Source organism: Dysidea avara, chromosome 10 (assembly GCF_963678975.1).
Source record: "Dysidea avara chromosome 10, odDysAvar1.4, whole genome shotgun sequence".
Classification (NCBI taxonomy): domain Eukaryota; kingdom Metazoa; phylum Porifera; class Demospongiae; order Dictyoceratida; family Dysideidae; genus Dysidea; species Dysidea avara.
The window spans coordinates 27971941-27994416 of record NC_089281.1 but is presented as its reverse complement, the minus strand read 5'-3'; the positions used below and the strand labels follow the sequence as shown (position 1 = coordinate 27994416).

Sequence of the window (22476 nt, the reverse complement as noted above, 5' to 3'; positions counted from 1 at the left end):
GTGTTGCTCTGGTGTAGTCTGGTGACGCATTGGTATATACAGCTTATTATACTCTCCCACTTGTGGGGGAGAGTATATTGTCTCAGCTGGTTCTATGCTTCTTTGCAGCAATTCTAGTACCTTTTAAATAAAAGCCTTAATAGCAGTGCCTAACCATTAATGCTTTGCATGCTAGTTTTAGCTGACTATTTATTCTGCGAGTGCACTATCGAGCTTGTTTCAGTATGCAATAGTAATGAACCTGATTTTAATAGGGTGAGTTGAACACAAGCTGGGATAGTGTTAATGCAGTATTAGACTGAAACAAGGACACCTCACTTATAAAGATATCCCAAGGTGTCAAAAAGAGTTCCGTAGTTTATGATTTTTGACAATAGAAAAACAAGTGATGAAATAGGTTGTAGCTAATACAATTGAAAGAATAACATTACAGATTTTCTATGGCTAATTGACATACTTGTTCCTGTAGAAACTTGATGGGGTAAATCCACTTGGAAGATTTTTTCAATGTTATTTGTACCTCATATGTACATTGTCACATCAACATTATATAAATAGGGCAATTTGAAACAGGAACCTCCTTAGCAACAGCTAGTATGTGTTAAGATTGTTAGGTTTTCCTTTTTTGGAGTTAATACAGTGTAAGGGTGGGTAAGTTGTTTACTTTATTTGGATGAGCTTTTCCTTATATTGTTATTATTTTACAATGTAGCAAGATGTTAGGGCTTCGGTCCTATTCTGCTCATCTAGTATTCAGTGGCAGGTAAGCAACTCTTAAAGTAGAGCCCTGTGTATAGTGTGGGGACTTCCTTCATTGTAGTCATGGAGAAGCTTGTTATATGGAGCCATTGTGTTTGCCAGACCAGCCTAACTACATCTTGAATAAGTATTTTCTCCTGGTCATTGCCACTGTGTCAAAAGTAAGTTCATCTAGGAATTTAGCAAATGTACCAAGCCTGCTATGTTCACACCTTTCTCAAATTTCTTTTATTGCTTCTCGTTTGTTTAGAGCAAGAGTTTTAGCCAATTATTTAATTCTTTTTCATTGTGCACTGACGTACGTAACTAAAGTGTGTGTGTTCTATTTTCTTCTTCCTTTTTTATCCTATGTATTTCAATGCAGAGCTTTTTAAAAGCAACGTGTTGTACACACTAACATGACGGGTTTTCACTCAATCAGCCCAAATTAAATATTTTGATTAATTTGTGAATATTTAATGAACCTGATGAACGCATTTGGGACCAAACAATAGTAGTGTCCATGTTTCCAAGCTGTCCTGATTTCCCAGATACTTTTTGAGTCTGTTATTTTTCATTGTTCAGATCAAAGTTTGATGTTAAGACTTTAACCCTTTGTGTTAACAGGTTGTATGTAGTCTTCTCACATGTCACTAGTAGTGGGATAACAGCTACAGTATGATAAAATGTCACTTTGGGACCATTGCCAAGTGTCCAGATTATGCAGGTGTCCAGTGCATGTCAGTTAACAGCTTTCCCTGAGCAGTGCATATAAGATACGATTTGCGATTTAAAATTCTTGGACAGAACAAACCTTAACTTGCTAGCCAATTATTGACAATAGGACAATCAGTTAAACTGATTGAACAAACCAGAAGTAGTTGTGATAGTGCCAGCATATAAGGTACTCACTCTATCTGTGACAAGAGAAAAATTGTTGTCTTCTAAAAAAATAACAAGAGTACCAAGTTTAGATAGATAACTAGGCCTGCTGATTTTATAGAGCGAATTTTCACATGTGATTGTAGGTTTTAGTTTTTCCTTGTATATATATTTGCTGAAAATAATTTTGCATCTTAACTAGTTGAATTAATTACAGGGGAACCACATTGGTAAAGTCACCTAGGACACTTGTCCATGGTCCCGTTTGTATTAATGTGAAATCAGGACACCTTACTAATAATGATGGGGTTATCCCCTGTAGTAAGTGGTAACTCTCCTCTCTTAGATGATGGTGGTTACGTTCAAGCCGACTGTTAAACTACTGACAACTCTGTCACTTCAAGTGAGAGCTGCTGTGGCCATGGGGTATTCTAATTGTTTGGATTGCTATTTCAGACACCTCCCAAGTACCTGCCACTGTTGTCATGGCAATTTTGTGTGGTTAGGACGAACACAGGCACCACAGTAGATCCAGTGAGTGATGAACAATAATAGTTCACTGGAATATACTGGCATTTTTATATTTTTTTCAGATTTTAACATGTGTGAGAGGAGATCAGGTGACCTACGTGCAGGCCCATGTAAGCCCCACCCACTTAAAATGTGGCTGTCTGCAATAACCAGTCTTATAGCGTATATCCTGAATTCCAAAAGTTTAACCAGTTGTGCGTAACTGATAACCACATGAATTTTCAAGTCAATATCTTATTGCTAGCTGGGTGAGGTATTAAGACTGGTTTTTGTAGACCTGGCCAACATTTTGCATGTACAGGTGTGTAGTAATATAAGTGTTTCTTACACAGGTTTCCACTCCTAATGCAGCACCAACGTTTTCTGTCTTGAAACATATCAAGTTCCCATACAACATACTGTCTTTTCATGTAAGTTTACGTGTAAAAGATCTGCAATTAGTATGGAAATATATCAATACGGTAAATGATTATCACAATACAATACTACACGTACACAATATTGGTATAGTGAGTTCTCTGAGCATAAATACTATCTTCTACTAATGTACTTTTACCTGTTTATTATTCTTATTGAAATTTAAGCCTCAAAGAGATGATTGGTTAGTACCAGTCATAACTAGCCATGACCAGTTCATTACAGTATTGTGATACAGTACTGTATTGAACAGTTTATTGATGGTGTTACGTGTTGCACAAAATGCACTGTATTGCAGAACCCTAGTACATGTATTTACAGAGTGTGTTTATCTGTATATGGTATTTTGTGTCTACTTTTAGTGGCTCACATCACAACTAGCAGTACTGCTTGACAGTAAAGAGTTTGTCCACATAGTTCATGTTAGATCAGCAGCGCTATTACAGGTGAGTATAGGTGATGTGAATGTTTGAGATTGGACAACTATGTGAAATGTGGACCTCTGAGGAACAGTTGTCCATCGTCCGTCCCAGTATTTATTTGTGCATACATTTTTGGAAAGGACACCTAGTAATAATCAGGGCATTTCCTCAATTCCAGATACCTCAGTACCGTCTTAATTATTTCAGGGGTCTCTTACACAAGTACAAATTGGACAAGTGTCCTGATTGTCAAGGTCTCCTTATTTTATAGCTAGCTCCACTGTGTATTATCTCACCTTTGTAAAGCAGACTCTTCTTTTATGCAGAAACTTGATGTCAGCCATGTTGAGCTAATCTACAGTAGTAGTGTATTCAAGTCTCTGGCTACAGGAGGGAATGTCAGTCAAGCATTGGTGAGTGTGTGGGTGTGTGGGGCAGCATAGCCAAGTGGTTAGGGCATTTGCTTGGTGATCGAGAGGTCCCAGGTTCGATTCCCGGTTATGCTGCCTTTGGTGTTGTTGTTTCTGTGAGCAAGAAACTATTCACATTGCTCCAGTCTACCCAGCTGTTTAAATGGGGACCTGGTGGCCTGGTGTCAACTAGGGAAGCAGCCCACCCAGCTGGTATTAACTGGGGAAGCAAATGCCCAACTGTCCTTGTCTTGCTTAGCGGTGTTAAGGTCGTTGTGGAACCTTGGGTTCTGTGACCTCTCCCCATGAGACCTGGACAGTTCTCCTGCAGATTATTAGCCCTGCCCCAGGAGGGATTTGCCTGTACAAGGCTCAAGTGCCTGAGTGGTGCACAGGAATCCCAGTGCTGGTTCGCTGGGCGGCAATAGCTGTGTTTCATACAGCTGCCATAGGTTTTGCTTGCTTTGTGTGTGGGTTAGTGTTTTTCTAGTATACTAGAACTGAAAGTAGTTTTAGTCAGAGCCTTTTCTTTTTAGTTCTAGGAACTAGAACTAAACTATAATTCCACTATAATTTAATTAAAAAACTGAAACTATACTAGAAAAGTGTTGTTTGTAAATTTTTGAATGGGAACTAAACTAAAATTAGTAGCTTTATAGTACCAATACTAGCTAAAAATTTTTTTAGTACTGCAGCAGCGGTTGTTTGAGATTTAGGAGGAACCTGATTGGTGAACTGACTATCTGGCACATTAAAGCTTGGCTTTGAACATATAAGATTATATAACACTTTGTAAGAACAAAGGCAACTTACTATCTCGAGTGGCTTGTGACATTTTAGCAACCACTGCTCTTGTGGAAAGAATATTATCTTCTGGTGGAGAGGTGTAAAGGGGAAACAAAACCGTGTGACAGACAAAACTTAGAGAGAGATCTTATGTAGAAACAAGAAGTATAGTGTTAGGAGATATTACAAATCTTTGATTATGTTCTACTTCTCAAAGTGGTATAGGATGATAATTCTAATACACTTAGTGATAATTTTTTAAAAGCAATGAATATGTATGACAAAGTATAGCATCAGTACTGTATTAGCGCTAAAAACAAGAAAACGCTTACTGGCGGCTGGATATAGAATTTTTTTTTTAAATCATCAAAACTTGAGATTTCGTCTCACTCACTCATTCACTGACCACAGTCGCAAGCCTAGAGCCCAAACGAAGCAGTGCACAGTCACTATTTTACACCACAACAACAAATTTACCCTGTGCCTTTTGGGGTTCCAATGAGTGTACGCCCTGTGCACTTTGTCTTTCCTTTCATCTTCAATCAGGCTGCTTGTCTTCTTCATCCAATGAAACCATATCAAGGCATTAATTTTCTTTTTTTCTTTATGCAGCATAATAGACGCCACAAAATTATTTAAGGCACTTAGACTACGCTACTGTAAAGAGGTATCGGTACTCCACGATAGGTCACAACATCACGTCCATTCTTTATTCTACATATTATCAATCTATCGATTGAGACCACGATTACCATGCCCCTTTTACACTAGCTGTATTTGTGACCACACCTTCAAGGTGGTAGGCTGATTCGAGATACTCTAGTCTAATAATTGATCGAACCACGATGACCACACCCCTTTTTGGGCAAACATACATCTTTGCAGGCCGACTCGAGATACTCTAATACAGCAGTCACCCTAATAGAACAGTCACATGTTTATAGCTAGTTGCATGCTTTAACAAAAGAACTAAACAAACTAGTATATTAAAAAATTATAAAATGAAGTAGGGATCTAAGCGATAAAAAATAGTGAAACGAGATGAACAATGGTAGCTATTATAGCATAGCTCAGTGGGAAACCCCTACCTTGGCATGGTATAACAAATTATTTTGTGTTTAATGCCAAAGTAGAGATTTCCCGCTGAGCTATACTGTAATAGCTACCATTGTTCATCTCTTGTTTCACTACTTTTTATCGCTTAGATCCCTACTTCATTTTTAAATTTATAATTTTTAATATGCTAGTAAGGTTTATGGTGGGCCTGTCTGTAGCTAACATCTTGGCTGAACATAAACTTACAGTGACACTATACTGTTGTGATGGTCTAAGTAATGACCATCCGACTGTGGTGATGTTGAGTCTGGCCATCATTCCCAGCAGTATACAGTGTAGAGCCAACTTCTGCTGATAGCCTCATCTATCTAGGAGTAATCCTTGCTATTCACCAGCCCTTTTAGCTCATACATGCCACATGATTCCACTCTACCAACTGCAAACAAAGGTACCTGTAGACTGCTAGTTTATTAAATTGTCCACTGCCATATTTTATATAGTGTCCCTCAGGTAGCTATGATGTTAAACCCTGACAAGCCACAGTAGTCTAATACCCACACACTGGGATATTATATATATATATATATATATATATATATTATATACTTGTATGATATCACACTCAACCTCAGCTCCACCTTAATCTCGTGTAGTTACGATGATGTCATTCTCGTAATGGGATAAAGCTATAACTTATCAACCACTACACATCAGTTATCATTACTGCTACAACTATACAACGGTGATATACTCTAATAGAGCGTACAGTAAATAAGTGACATATTTTTCTTCAAGAAGCATTGCATATCATTTTCAGCTTCACCACAAACATTTGATTGTCTGCCATGTTAATATGTCAACAGATCACGATACACAATATATTACATCAATATGGTTTGACACTTCATATCAATACAGTGATATTGTCCTAAAACAATACCATACGCGATATATCGATATATTGTTGCATCTCACAATAGTGACAATACACAATAAATCAAGATGGTTTGACTTTGTATCGATACAGCGTTATTATTGTAAACAATATAACACAATACGCGATATATCATTACATCTCTAATACCTAACTAAGCTGTTGTGAAGGAAAAATGAGGCTGATTTTTGGCTGGTAGGTTTGGGCAGGAAATTCAACCCTCTAATATATAGTATGGTTTTTAGAGGTATTTTGGTGGGCACCATTCATAATCAGCACAATCCTCAACAGTACTACAGTACTATTTGATATGGTGTAGACTAGTGTGGAAAAGATAAAGTGATTGTTGTTATAAACACACTGACAGTCTTATCATCCTGCAGCTGCCACCTTTAATATCACATCATTTACACATTGGTTGTTTTGTGAGTTCCTTGCCAATGATATTACCAACTGGCTGGTGTATGTTACTTCTTCAAGTTAGCTGATCCATGCAAATTACACACCATCTGTTTAGTAGCTGATTTACTAGGACTTGGTACCCTACCTACTAGTTTAAAAAATATTTCCGGTATAGAGATGTGCTTTATAAAGTAAGTGTATGTTCTATTAGAGTATTTAAGGGTCTGTGTATATTCACTCATCTGAACACTGTTGTCACTGCCTGAGACCATTAGGGTTTGATAACTGATGGACAGTTCTAATTGTGTTCTAATTACAGCGCGCTGGAGCAAACAATGCATGCCACAACAGTATTACAGTTGATGACTGCAGGATGTACATCCTTGGTATCAGCAGTGTCACACAGATCTCTCTGCTCTCCTGGGAACAGGTGAGACAGTTTGCTAGTATGTTACAGTGAAATCTCTTTTTAATGACTCTGTTAAATTATTGTAAAGGCAAGTTTTACACAGTATTACCTGTGAAGAACCACTGTTTGTTACAGTCAAAATTTTTGGGCCCAAGGTGACTTAGCTCTAGAGGTTGTATTCTATGCTCTCTTGAAAGAGGATACTTTCCAAGTGTTTGTGTTGAATCCCATTGTAAGTATTTAGTGCACTCCAGGTGTATTGATAGGGGAAGGGTTGTGAGTCAAACGTAATTTTCTGTGTGTGACTGTGCTTGCTGACTGTAGAGAATAAACCGGTTATCTAATAACAATGATTTTGAGAGTGCTCTTACACTTGCTGGACAATTCTACAAGGGCACTTCTAAGGCTATTGCAGGTGAGCTCCACCCACTATCCTTCTGCATGACCTTTTGGAGATGTTGTGGCTAGGTCTAAGTGGATCGAGAGTGGAACGCCAACGAAAAGTCGCAGCTAAGGTGTGTGTGTGTGTGTGTGTGTGTGTGTGTGTGTGTGTGTGTGTGTGTGTGTGTGTGTGTGTGCAGTGTTTTGGTGTGCATGTACAGTTCATTGTTATGACTGGATTGTTTTGTACTGGACAGATCACTGACTTGATAGGGAATTACGTGCCAGTATATCTGGGTGTAAATTGTGAGTTCCTTGCCAATGATGTTGAGAAACTGACAGCATATTTCACGGTATGTCAATAGGACTGTATGAGATAACACCACAACCATTACACCATCTGTTACAGAGACTGGCTCAAGTTTGTATAGAGTCATGTATTCTGATCAGTGACAAGTGAGTTAACATCAACATATTCAATGGCTACCCATCACCTCCTAATAGTGACCTGCTACTAGCCAGTATCTACAATGAGTTCTGTACAGACTACCATTATAACATGCAACCTGTGAACAGTAGAGAGGTGTTCCTCGATACCCTGCAGGCATTCATTGTTAGCAACAGGTACTTTCCCTATTGCACTATATCACATATTTGTCATGTGTCTATCACATGGGTGTAACAGTGAACAAAAGTTTATGTCAAGTTTTAGTGCTCTAGCTAGCTTTTATTACTTCACAAAGTTGTGGTGTAGTTATTAAATTATATCCCATTATTCCACACTTCATCGACTTTACAGAAATTTCATGAAATTGTTATGACAAGGTCTAGTTTATGTCATAACACAAATATTAGGCTGCATGTTAAGGTACCAAATTTTCACTGATTTCATAGTCAAAAAAGTCAATAAAAGCTTTTTAGTATAGGTTAGAAACCTAGCACGAGGATCTTCATGGATTTTAAAAACCGAGTCAAAGGTAAGGTTTTTAAAACACAAAGATCCGAGGGCATGGTCTCTAACTGACTTAGAAAATGGAGGCATTTTATTTGGGCATGTAGATGGAAGAAATTGAAGCTCACACCTTATCACTGCTTCCTGAAGTCAGAATCACTGAAACAGACCAGCAGTTGCTGCCATTGCATGTGCTATAGCATCACAATAGTGTGAAGAACAGGTGCATCAATATAACAGTTTGAAGACACAGTTTGAGTGATTAGGTCGCTCGTTGTGACAAGTTGTTTTGCTTATTAGGCATTTATGGTGCAACAGCAGTATAGTAGATCAGACACAGTTTCTCATACGGACCACACCCACATTACAGAGAACGAAAAGTAACCATTCTATAACGAAGTTTACCCATCTAGGTAAAGTCCATCTACCAGTTTAGTTGATACTTAAAACACTAGAAAACTGATGGCATTAATCAGAATTTCTGTGGTATTACTGGACTTCTCTGTTCATCCTGACAAACTTAACTACAACATTAAATGATACCTCCCATAGTTGATTTACCCCTAATCAGAATTTCTGTGGTATTACTGGACTTCTCTGTTCATCCTGACAAACGTAACTACAACATTAAATGATACCTCCCATAGTTGATTTACCCCTAATCAGAATTTCTGTGATATTACTGGACTTCTCTGTTCATCCTGACAAACGTAACTACAACATTAAATGATACCTCCCATAGTTGATTTACCCCTAATCAGAATTTCTGTGATATTACTGGACTTCTCTGTTCATCCTGACAAACGTAACTTCAACATTAAATGATACCTCCCATAGTTGATTTACCTCAGGCATGCTTATAAAAATGAATGGAGTGGTTAAACTCTTTAGTGACTTCACCCAAAGCCTGTAATATGCTTGGGAGAGCATAGCGAATCTATGATCAAAAGTGAGATTTGCAATACCTGAAAAGCCTGCTAGCAGAAAGATTTCAGGCATTGCAAATCTCACTTTTGATCATTGATTCACTACGCATATTACAGGCTGTGGGTGCAGGTTTTTAACCATTAAAACCTGCTGGCAGCTCTTTTAGTGGATTTTAAAAGACCTCATTCTCATTATCTCCCAAAGATCAAAGGATTTTATACATACAATTTCTAAACCTTGATAGTCAGTACATTATGTGTACCCACCCAATGTGAAGTCTGTATCTCTTTTTTTTCTTAGTACAAGTATAAACCATGTTGTTCTGTTCCTTGACAGAATACCCAATCTCAGTCCGATAGTGGCAAAGGATTTTGTGGGTGAGTTTGCTTGAAGAAGTTGTCTTTAAGCTCACCCACTGTTGTTGGTGGCAGATTTCTACATTGCTGCTGGTAAGGTTTATGAGCTAGAGAAATGTCTGGTGCACATGAGAGTGAAGAACCTCAATATACAGAAGGTATTTGTAATTCAGTTGTATTTTATTGAATTTCTAAATATGTTCATAGTACCCATAATTAAATTTCCAAATAATTAAATACCATAATTAGAATTTCAGTTTACCCAACACTTTCTGTGGAAAATTTTCTAAAATATTTTAGTTATGTACCTTGTAAGTCTGATAACTAGAGCTACCAATAATTGACTCCTTATAAGGCATGCTTTTCAGTCGTACTTTGGCAATGTTTTCCAGTAAAAACCATCACCATCCTCAATCTAATAAAACTGTCCTAAAGATGGTCACTTAATCCTTAATTGCATACCTTGTGCTGCTAAAGAGCTGCAGAAACAGCAGTAATATGATTTTTTACTCATAATCACCTTATTGGATCACAAGACCATGTCATCATCCTAGAAATATTGTACCTTTTTGGGTTGCTTAAAAAATGTAACAACAATATGCAAGTACGTGAAATTTCAAGTGAGAATTTAGAGTGATTTCTATAGGATTCCTGACAAACATTCATGTGTTTTTTACAACTTTGAGATCTCTGTATCACAGATCATGTGTTTCTGCCCTGTGTTTTTGCAAGCAATCTGAAGAACATGAAAAGTCACACCCAATAAATATTATCACCTGACCATTGTTAAGAGATACCCCCAAATGTGTCATTTGTACACACAGTGAGCTGCTGGGCTGTTAAAAGTTGAATACATCAGTTCAAAACTAAAACCCACAATCACTTTGTTTATATACTACTATATAAATGATACTTGTACCAATAAAGTGACAGTCATCTCTGAGTTGTTAATTCTTCTTCTAAACTTGAAATTTTTGGAAGCTCTTTGGATGGCCTTCCAGTGGGGCTAAAAGTGCAGACTAAAATGGCTTGTGCCGTCTGACCATAATTACTTGTATATGTATAGTATCAAGAGTTAATAATATAGAGAGGAGAGTGTCTAACGCCGTATAGTCCTGTAGCAGATGATTGCGCAGAAGTTAAACGGCTTCTTTTCCGCGTAACAACAGACTGGCTAGTATATTTTCGCATTTAACCACAAAGGCTATCCCAGACACAAGGGCGTGCGTTCAACTTGATGTTCAAGTTCACCACGAAGAGCATCGCTCTGTTGCGTAAAGAAGTGTTGCTGTTAACCTCGAAGATAACTCTGGGGGAGAGCGTCTGAGAAACCAATAAACACTGAACCAAAGGCTGAGTATCGCTTCGAATTTTCACTGCGTCACCATGTTACCCTACCTTTGAGCATTCTTCAATTGAAGGAGCACTGTTCCCTGTACATACAGCTCAGTCTTTAGTTCAGTCTTCGAATATTCTCGAGGATTCATCACGGTGCGGCTAAACTAATTGCGGTAAGGAAACGAACAAATACTAGAAGCCTGTACGTTACACGGAAAGGAAGCCGTTTAACTTCTGCGCAATCATCTATTACAGGCCTATACAGCGTTAGACACTCTCCTCTCTTATTATTAACTCTTGGTAGTATACTATATCATTTAAATGACCATGAATACATTATAGTTTATTGTGAGTCCAATCAGTCTATCAAGCAACAACACATCCTTTCCTAGCTAAAGGACATTATTACCACATAATTTAATGCCAAGAAAAAATTCCTGCGTTCACACACACACACACACACACACACACACACACACACACACACACACACACACACACACACACACACACACACACACACACACACACACACACACACACACACTCACACACCATGTTTGGTTGTGCAACCACGTAATATTGCATGTGTATACCAGTCAGTTCTATGATGTGTGGCCAACCTCCTCTTGGTTGTACAGCAAAGGAAACAGTAGTTGTATGGGTAATGTAGGAATTCAGTTTGCACTTCAGATGATGAATCCTTTTTTCCATTACAGTTTCACCATACATGTATGACATTAGTGTATAGTAATCATGTGCTTTTCTGTAGCTGATTGTTTTCTGCTGGAAGAATGCTCTATATGATGCCCTTCTCTCAGTGTATAACACTGGACTGAATGACTATACCAGTCCCTTAGTGGTGAGCAAAGGGTTGTGTTGTGTGTAGGCGTGCACGTGCGCAAGTATGTTTGTGAGTGAGTGAATGAGTGAGTGTACATGTAGTGTATGTGTGTAGTGTGCAATCAGGATGAATAATATGTAAACTGGCTGTGTAACATTGCAGTTTGGGAAACCGTATAATATGGGCACCTTGGGACCAACTACAAAATAATAGTGTCCTGATTTTCTCGAGGGATACTAATTGAGACTGTTATATATAATATTAAGACTAGGCCAGCCTTCATTGTAATTGAATGCAGTAAGACACTGACATGACAAGTAGCTATTACTACTCTATTACAGATCTGTTTATCCTTGTTGTAGGAATTGCTGCTACAGTTGCGGTCAGCTATGAAGGGTGGCCAGTCATTGTCAGGTAATCACAAAGATGTAGTTAGTATAGTACAGTGTGATATTTGTTGTTTAGATGAGTACCAAAAGATGGGTTACAAGTTGTTGGTGTATATCAGGTAAATGAGATATGTACCTACACAATATGTACACTGGGGCTGAAATGAGATGATTGAGTTTTATCATCTAGCTAATGATCCACCTCCAAAACAATTTTGCCATATAAAAATTGATATTCAGTGTAGTTGCCCAGTACATACACTTTGATATGTATAGAGGACCTACCACTCTTAGGACCAACAAGGCTTGTCAGTAACAAGGTGGTATTGTAGATGTATATTACCTTGCCTGTAACTACACTGCCAGCCCTAACACTGTACACATGTATACTACACATTATCCTTATTCATTGTTGCAGTGGCTGTCTAGCTGGTAGAGCTTACCCCAAGGGAGATATTCCAAAGAATTATGTGAAAGCTGTCAAATCTGCTGTAAGCATACACACACATGCGCACACACACACACACGCGCACACACATACCACACACACACACACACACACACCACACACACACACCACACACACACCACACACCACACACACACACACACCACACCACACCACACCACACACACACACCACACTACACACACACACACACCACACACACACACACCACATTACACACACACACACACACACACACACACACACACACACACACACACACACACACACACACACACACACACACACCACATTACACACACACACACACACACACCACATTACACACACACACACACACACACACACACACACACACACACACACACACACACACACACACACACACACACACACACACACACACACACACACACACACACACACACACACACGCACACCTACTATATCATATCACTGGTACACAGGTGTATAAGACTCTACTGGCTAAGAAGAATGAGCATGACACATCAGGTGAGTAGTACATTGGACTGTTTTAAATGGTTATTATTTTGTAGTGCACATGTAAACAGTAATGTTACTTTCACACAGATCAGGCCAGCTATCCATTCCTACACACTCTACTTCATTTTGATACAAGGGAATTTCTCAACGTGCTATCTCTGGTACATCCACTGCACCCTTATTCTTGTCCAATCGTCCTTACCTGTGTAGGCTTTTGAGGAGCAAGACTTTGGCGCCACTGAGGGAATCCCCACAAGACAGGCCATCGTTGATATCCTCCTGGAGATTATGGTTGGAGAGAGAAAGTCTTTTGCTGTTAGTGGAGTAGTCAGTGTTATAAACATGTGTGTTACTTCTCTTAGCAAACACTCTGATTTAATGACACACATAATTAAGGATAGTCCCAACAGGCTCCATACATTTTACCTGTGCTAAGAAAATCTCTTTATTGTAGCTAAAACGGTACTAAATCTACATGACACAAAATTTTAGCAAATTAACTGTGTAGCTAAACACATTTAATGGCATTTTGGTGTAATGCCATACAAAAGTAACTACCATATTATGAAAAAATACAGATTATGAAAAATTATACAAAAAAAAAATATTTTGTGTTCATATAGTATAACAATTTACTACTAGCTGCTGTCATGTACCCTATAGGCATCTCAGATTGGATCACTGTTCACCTTCCTAGCTCGTCACACTGTCAGACACAAAGGTGTCATTCATGTTGATCAGCGTCTTTATGATCAGGTGAGTCGCATGTGATAGTCACATGATTAAAGTACCATGTCTGGTAACCAGGTGGTGGAATTTTTGACCAACCCAGATGAGAGTGTTCGTCACTATGAGAGGGAACATGTGAGTGAGTGTGTGTACTGGAACCTGTTAGTGTGGACACTTGAGGACACCTACATAATCCAGACACTTAGTTAAGGCTCAAAGTGTCCCTTATGTGTAAGCTGACCTGGAAAATCAGACACCTTGATAACACTATTTAATAATCTTTTGATCACAATATACTATGATTGACTCACCTTGACCATGGCAACTGAACCTGCAGGGTTAAGAACTGGCTGATGTCAGAATCAGCTGGTGAGTTTCCACAGTGAATTGCTGTGTAAGTTTGGCAGAGCTGTTAGCTGGCTAGCCCCGCCCCTTTAATCACCACACCAGCAACCTCATCACATGACGCGGTGAATTGTGGGAACAGGACTTTTGGGAGAACCCCAAAAACTGGCCCAAAGAGTGGCAAAGTCGTACAGAAACTGCCCTCCCACTTTACTACACACACCCTCTACCACCTTTTGACCATCCTATTGCTCAAACAACCCAACCTTCTATGCTCATGTGACCACAACACTTTGATTGATTATAATTCCTAACACCTGGATGTCTCCCAAACTGTGGCCACAAAATGCTGTCTAGTGAGGAATTTGCATCTTGGGAAAGAAATAGCAGTCCTATTCCAGATCCCCTGGCCACAAGGTGGTTTAAGACTGCTGTCACCAGGCACAGGTCTGTACCAGTTCTCCTAAGAAATAAGTCAACTCCTCTTCTAAATTGGTCTGTCTTAGACTGCTTGATCGAGACTCTTATCATAGTCGGAACCGAACTTACTGTAGGTCTAGATCTCCTATGCTGAGATGGACTCCTGGGTCATAACTAGTGCTCTGCAATATATCGGTAATACCATTTATCGTGATAAATTATTGTAACCGATTATCATACAGTGACAGCATTTGATAACCGATATATCGAAATACCGGTATATCGATAAATACCGGTATAGGATTGCTTTTAACCCAGCTTTTGGTGTTTAATTATCCAATTTGTTGATGGTTTAGCAGACACGCCCTAAACAAAAGTTGAGGTTGTCACATTATAACACATGCTTACTATTACTGAACTATATAGTTGTTGAGATGATACCGCTTCATACTAGGCCCAAGAAATGATGCAATAGTTACAATAACAAGCTAACTATATACCGATATACTGCAATATTTTCCTGTTACTAATACTGTGTATTCAAATTTAAATACCACCAAGCTCTAGTCATAACTTGTATTGGAAGGGCCATGCTCAAAAATTCAAAAAAGCAAGACAGCATGCCACCCATGGTGTTAGTTTGTCACGCCGATTCCAGACATCTTTAATGCTCTTCAGTATACTTGGAGAAATTGAGAGCCTAACTCTGTTGCTCCTTCTGCTTTGCACCTCTTGATCCCATGAAGAACGTAGTGAAGCCGGTTCATCAAGTGCTGGAAGGGGTCTGCAAATCCTTCAGATATGTATGTGAAGAGACCTCATCCCTGAAAAGTAGACTTTTGTGGTTAAGTTTTTCTTTTTCCAGAAGCGTTCCAAAGTAGCACAGCACTCTCCAAAGCCAGAAGAGGTTGTAGTTCAGCCCTGAGGTAGCACCTCTGTGAGCTTCCATATGACCTTCTGGTAGAGTCCGCTAAACCCTTTGCAAAATACTTGCCCAGGAGTTTATCCAGCTCTGGGACATCCATTCGTTCTGTCAGCAGCAGACTAATTAGCTTTGGAAGAATACTCGATGGCTACTGTTGGGCAAGCAGGATCAGAGATAAGAACACTGTGGGGTTATTGCATCCACAGGGCCATTCTCTTTACCAGGAATGTGCACCTCTGAGAGCACAATGCCTCGCTTGGCTGCAAGGAACCCTGGCATATTTTGCTTCTTCTTTTCTGCTGTGTCTGTTGAACACAGCAAAAAATATTTGACTTTCCCCTTCCTCTAAGATGATGTAATCTTCCATATGTTTACATGTTCCCTTTCTTAACAAGTGAGGGTGTTCTTACACCATCCTGACTTCAAGGTAGCTACTACCACTGCATTATTACACTGGCAGCAAATTGATCTCTACTCCACTCAGAGCCCCGGAGTGCTACTGCCAAAGCAACGTGAAGTAATTCTTTTACAATTATGTAAAAACTCGACCAGGATGTTGATCATTGCAGCATAAACCATTTGCTTGAAGAATACACCCCCATGGACGCGAGGCATCATGTGACCCTAGGTGAGGAGCGAACCACTCTGGCCATCACGCTCACTCTCTTCCAGTCCACCAAGAATTTTGACCATAGATTTGAATAAAAACCCTTGTTTAACCTTTGTTCATAGTGAAACTTCTTGAAAGTGGTTAAAAATTGATCATACACCTTGGGAATGTCCTGCCCTGTTGAACCACATAGCACACATGTTGAAGATGGCCAATGAGGGACAACAGCTCTTGTTTTGAACAAGACTCCTTTCCTGCCGACTTGGGAATTTCTGTTTGCAGATGACATAGCTTCACTGGAGGCTACTGAATCTCCATCTTAACAGTGTCGACTTCAATACTCAAGAAGGTTAGCATTGGTGTTGGCCTTCAGTCTTGTGGTCTGGAATTGGTACTCCCTACTTCTCACACCATCCAGAGCCTCTGCTAGATATTCTTGCATCCTCCAAACCCCCTGGGACTACAAACAGTAAGAAGTAGTCCCAGATAACCGCAGCACATGTTGCTGTCAGACCTTCAGTGCTGGTCACTGTAAAGTGCTAATAATAGTGAATCTTTCTCGGCACTCGTTTGAGAATCCACTACAACATGTCAGCTTACAGCTGTGAAGATTTTGGGAGCATAACAAAGCCCAAACACGGCAATGCTGTATCCATGTCCACTTCACCCTGCCAGGACATGCCCACAAGTAGACAATCTGAAGGATAATCCAATACACACATTTAATATCGAATGGATGCTTAGACTAAGGGTGAGTAGCATTGCCCACTGATGGGTACCTCAGGGAGCAGTACTCCTTTAAAATATCATCATTATCACTATGGCTTTTGGGGCTAGATAAGTCCACTATCAATCACCATTTACCCAGCTGATGACTTTTTGAGATAACTCCAAAATGGTTAATGTGAATACCAGGGGCTGCCACTATCTTCAGTGGACTGATTACTGTGCCTGACTGTTTTACCTTTCAGATATTCGCTAACCACTGTTGGATTCTGACCTGCTGACTGTATGTTTGACTTGTACACTTGAGCCTGGTAGAGAAACCCAATCCTGCCCTTGGATGATGTACTCTGAAAATTCCCTGTCTGGAAGACACTCCTCCCACACGAAAACCTTTAAGGAAGTTTGAACTTGCTGCACTATGTCTGGGATGGAGGTCTGGTGACCCAGCGTTCTCCAACATCTTTAACTCCTCCAGATATTGGATAGTTCCACCATAGGCCCTACATGGGCATAAACAATTAAAAACTATGGTAAACACGCATTGCAAGGATTTTGCTCACAGCAGCACTGTACCCTCAAATTTTTAGCTCAAATTATCCCATTACAGAAGGAAGGTGAAACTCTCTAGCAAAGCAGATTTTGATGTCTTGTATAATACTAGCATTTAATTACCCGTGAGAGATCACAGTAAGTACAGGTACTGAATTTCTTCATGTATAATATCTAATGAAAAACATGAAATCAAGACAGCTAACACACTCAATATGACTGTAGTGTCTGTGAACTCAAGGCCTTGGCTGAACTTTCCTGTCCTTGTTCACTTTCCCCTTCCTGTTTATCACTCCTACAGGAAGATTGCCTGTGATTGTCATAGCATCTTGAGCAAACGTGCTCAAAACGACAATTGGGTAGGAACAGTGCACAGAACAGACCCCTCTCCTTTCCTTCTCCTAAACTCTGTTTGTCCTCCTTGATGCTCCTCCCTATCCTACTCCTTTCTGGTACTAGATGTTGAGAACTGGGACAGGGCACACTCCTCCTGTAAGTGGTGAAACAGCATACTGTTTGGACAGAACTTTGACCTGCCTCAGTAAGCTAGGAATGTTGTGGAATAAAGAGAGTCCTTCAGCCTGGAAAAATTTGTGTCCTGATTTAACAACTTCTGTTGTTGAAAGGCGGCATCATATAATTACCAACTCTGCCCACCACATTTCTTAGACTCTCCAATCTCAAGCCTTGTTGTACAGTAGCTTGATATGCCCACAACTCTCAAGCCTTGAGCCTTCTCTGTGAAGTGTGAACAGATAACTGCTGCACACAAGCTGTAGTAGTGTAACCAACTTAGGAGATCAAGTACCTCTCACCTGGTAGCCACCCGAGCACCAGGGCCTTCCTGTCCACCTCCATGTTATCTTTGAGAAGCTCTGCCATACCCATGTAGTTACCTTTTAAATCCTTTTGACCATGCGAGCTGGCACCACTGGCAGGGCCACTCCCAGGCTTGTCTCCATCTCTTTGTTGATGGGCCGTTGATTGATCAAGGAGGAGTGTGGGTCATCCTCTTTACTTTGCTTTGCCAGTTCAGCCACAAACTCTTGAGTTGGCAATCTGCTCTGGATTCCTCTCCTTGTCCAGTTGCCCAGCTGCTGCAGACAGCATGCATCACTGCCCATGCCTGGGCACAGCTACTGACTACTTTCTTGCCTGTTTGGCTACTCTCCTAGCTGTCTTGATGTCGCTCTAATAGGGATTATGACTACACATAACCTGAGTTGTTCATCCCGCATTGCCCCACTGGGGTGCACCAAGTAACCATGTCACTCTTACTGAATCATTGCCACAAGCAAACCATGGCACCCTCTCTAACCTCTACCTCCTGGGCTGTGTATGTCGGGAACGTGAAACTACTGTGTTAGATCAGCTTGAACTTCAGCAACTAAAACACATCTGTGACCAGATTTCACAGAACCGATCCAAATCGCACATCAGGCAAAATCAAACTAACACCACCAGTGGATAGCTACACTATCGTACTACAAGTTTTGACCCTCAGCACTACTCAAACTACACGAGGCTGGTTTTTACACACGTCTTTTCTGGGTGGTGTGGAGTGCTCAAATGGCGGTTTCAGGCCTTGTGTAGGACCTGGCTTGGCAAGAGTCAGTGGTTTACTGGTGGACAGCCTTATAATGTTGGCCAGACGTGTTCTCTGCTGATTTTGCTACATATCAGCCACTAAGGAGCCAGCACAGCCCTGTAATCTGGTGTCTGGACTCCAATCGTGGTCTGCCTCCATTTTGAGGTCTATCTTTTGCCCTCCCCGCCACCCCCCAACCTCCACCCCTTTGTGAGCACTCGTGATACTACTTCGCTCGTCCAACTGCTCAGATTTTCTATCTTATTTGGCGGGAAACTGTACAAGCAGCTACAAGTACTGGAAGTGGCTTGAAAGGTAACAGATTGATGCATCTTTTGTGTAAATTTCATACGCGTGCTTGCCATCCTTGGAGAGTTGTGCTGGCTTCAATTCTTTAAAACCGTTTATCTCGGAACTTCTAATGTGCGATTTGGATCGTTTTTCCAAAATCCAGTCACATATAACACTCATCTGGCTGTAAAGGAGCCAAACACACAAAAACATACTTTGGAATCACTCCATGACCAGTGCCAGCCACCACACACTGACCAGACTTCTTTCCACTGCTCCAGGATCCTTGGCAGGTCACGTGATCTCACGTGATGCTCCAGAAATAATTTATATGTGACCAGATTTCACAGAACCGATCCAAATCGCACATCAGGCAAAATCAAACTAACACCACCAGTGGATAGCTACACTATCGTACTACAAGTTTTGACCCTCAGCACTACTCAAACTACACGAGGCTGGTTTTTACACACGTCTTTTCTGGGTGGTGTGGAGTGCTCAAATGGCGGTTTCAGGCCTTGTGTAGGACCTGGCTTGGCAAGAGTCAGTGGTTTACTGGTGGACAGCCTTATAATGTTGGCCAGACGTGTTCTCTGCTGATTTTGCTACATATCAGCCACTAAGGAGCCAGCACAGCCCTGTAATCTGGTGTCTGGACTCCAATCGTGGTCTGCCTCCATTTTGAGGTCTATCTTTTGCCCTCCCCGCCACCCCCCAACCTCCACCCCTTTGTGAGCACTCGTGATACTACTTCGCTCGTCCAACTGCTCAGATTTTCTATCTTATTTGGCGGGAAACTGTACAAGCAGCTACAAGTACTGGAAGTGGCTTGAAAGGTAACAGATTGATGCATCTTTTGTGTAAATTTCATACGCATGCTTGCCATCCTTGGAGAGTTGTGCTGGCTTCAATTCTTTAAAACCGTTTATCTCGGAACTTCTAATGTGCGATTTGGATCGTTTTTCCAAAATCCAGTCACATCTGAGCTGATCACAACTGCTATGTATGCACATTTAGGCAGGTGACTGCATTAAACAAATGGATTGCTGTATTATATATAGCTGATAGTTGGCTGCACCAATCAAACCATTGCAATCTGTCATTCGATCTCCCTACAAGCTATATATACTGTATAAGAGAGGTGGTTTTATAAGCATATTTTGCTGCACATAGAATATAGAAGTAAATAAAATACTACGTCCATACCTAGTCCTTTGATTGATGTTCTACAGGCATTACTGGAGTTATACAACTCTGATGCACTAGTGCAGTTTGATGAGGAGAAGTTACTCGCACTAGCAGAGAAGGCTAAATTGTGAGGACCAGTGTGCATGGAATTGGATTATTGTATTTGTACTTCTTTCTTCACTCAGTTATCGTGTTTGTGAGGTGTTGTACGGCAGAAAACGACAGTTTAGTAATGTGTTGTCATGTTACTGGAGAGACCCTAACAGGAAGGTAAGAATATGTCATTACTTGAAGTAGTAAATTTGAATGAGTACTTATAAGATAGAATCTGTTGGCTTTGCCCTTTACTAAAAGGCAGTTTTTAGTCCAAGGATTTATGGAGTGCTGGTACTATTGACCTATCATCCTTTATAGGTAGGGAGTTTCTGCAATTCAGGGGTTTGATGTGTGTACTACAAACTGTTTATCTCAAATAAAAGACACTGTTTTGCTGAAGGCAAATCTCACATGATCTTTGTTTTGAACTTAGAAACGTATGCACCCATGCTTCTAGTTACAGATTCACCTGCGTTATTTTTGTGCCCTCATGTCACTTGCTGTCACTACAGACTGCAGCGTTCAGCTACATCCACCAGATCATGTCTGGAGATGAACGTTACTCTGAGGCTGAGAGAGAGGAGGTGGAGAAGGTCACCATGGAACACATGGAGGTGCTTAATTGTTAATGAGTGCTTATTGGTAAATGGGTGCTTAGTTATACTTGGGTGCTTATATGTAGATAGTTTTTAAAGTGTTTACTTACAGCAGTGTGCTGCAGAAATTTTTAGCAATATGGAGGAAATTTACTGACTATAAATTCACAATAAATATGCAAGCATTTCTTACCCAACGATGTTTACATAACATCATTTACACTATATAACTACATACAGGTGTCCAAATCAGCATTATATACATGGCTTTAACATTGTAGTTAGCATGTAATAGAAGGTGGTGACAGTGATATCTGCAGTTCTTATAGTCTGTTCCACTCATACACACTTAGCTGTGAGTGCTGATTTTCACATATCAAAAACATCAAGGTAGCTAGTTTGTGTGACATGAATATTTTTACCCTGAATTAAAGCAAAACAAAAAACAGTGAAACACTCTAAATACTGTACATATTGTGTAGTTGTAACATACTGTATATCATATAAATTATAATGGGTTTGATGGTTGGGTTGTGTGACGCACTGTTGTTCTATTTGATGTTCACAGTTGCTAGTCAGTACAGACACCTTAGCAACAGCTCGTCTGGTGTTGTTGGACTTCCCACACTGTCTACTGGACATCACTCACAAGTTACGTCGAACACCTGAAACACTGTACAAGTTTTTGGAGGGAATCTTCAACACAAGGTAGCCAATGAAAATGCATGTATGAAATACATTACAGTTCGTATTTGTATTAAGTATACATGGAGTGACCACAAAGGCTCAAACCATGTTTGTGAAGTAGTTTGGTCTCAAGGCTTATCTCTAGTTTACCGTGTGTAGTTGTGTACAGTGGAACCTTTCTGTTCTACACAGTAATCTGATTATCTAGTTGTTCTTATTTGTGAGGTGTCCTGTTTTCAGGGTCTAAATGTGTGTACACTAATTCAAATGGGACCATGGACACTTGTCCATGTTTTAGTGTGCCATTGTATTTGTATCAATCACCACTAGTTCTCACTCTTTTGTGTACTTCATGTTAGGTTATCCTCATCAGTTCGAGGAGACTTTATTGCTCCACCTCAAGTGTCGGAGTTATACATCGACTTGTTGTGTCGCTACAACTTCACTGGAGTGGTGGAATTCTTGAAGACCAACGAGAACTATCGAGTGGATGAGACACTGAAGGTAATGCCCCTCAACTCCAACTCTATATTGCTTAGAAACCCTTTGACAGACATAGTGGTAAAGACTGGTTGCCAT

At 40.2% G+C, this 22476-nt stretch overlaps 1 protein-coding gene across 2 annotated transcripts in view; it reads left to right on the top strand.

Annotated features, from left to right (window-relative positions):
* Positions 1–22476, top strand: part of LOC136236467 (vacuolar protein sorting-associated protein 8 homolog) — a 29807-nt gene that overhangs the window by 4134 nt on the left and 3197 nt on the right. For both annotated transcript variants that reach the window (XM_066026616.1, XM_066026617.1), the window contains exons 9-38: positions 713–763; positions 821–920; positions 1967–2023; positions 2077–2154; positions 2214–2261; positions 2484–2561; positions 2931–3014; positions 3317–3403; positions 6898–7008; positions 7312–7402; positions 7456–7502; positions 7626–7721; positions 7778–7824; positions 7873–7992; positions 9584–9624; positions 9679–9761; positions 11714–11803; positions 12148–12199; positions 12251–12293; positions 12593–12665; positions 13111–13156; positions 13235–13308; positions 13358–13462; positions 13811–13903; positions 13955–14011; positions 20563–20645; positions 20704–20788; positions 21127–21228; positions 21779–21918; positions 22257–22401. In XM_066026616.1, coding sequence (XP_065882688.1) covers positions 713–763; positions 821–920; positions 1967–2023; positions 2077–2154; positions 2214–2261; positions 2484–2561; positions 2931–3014; positions 3317–3403; positions 6898–7008; positions 7312–7402; positions 7456–7502; positions 7626–7721; positions 7778–7824; positions 7873–7992; positions 9584–9624; positions 9679–9761; positions 11714–11803; positions 12148–12199; positions 12251–12293; positions 12593–12665; positions 13111–13156; positions 13235–13308; positions 13358–13462; positions 13811–13903; positions 13955–14011; positions 20563–20645; positions 20704–20788; positions 21127–21228; positions 21779–21918; positions 22257–22401 — 2407 coding nt within the window. The remainder of the gene's footprint in view (positions 1–712; positions 764–820; positions 921–1966; positions 2024–2076; positions 2155–2213; positions 2262–2483; positions 2562–2930; positions 3015–3316; positions 3404–6897; positions 7009–7311; positions 7403–7455; positions 7503–7625; positions 7722–7777; positions 7825–7872; positions 7993–9583; positions 9625–9678; positions 9762–11713; positions 11804–12147; positions 12200–12250; positions 12294–12592; positions 12666–13110; positions 13157–13234; positions 13309–13357; positions 13463–13810; positions 13904–13954; positions 14012–20562; positions 20646–20703; positions 20789–21126; positions 21229–21778; positions 21919–22256; positions 22402–22476) is intronic.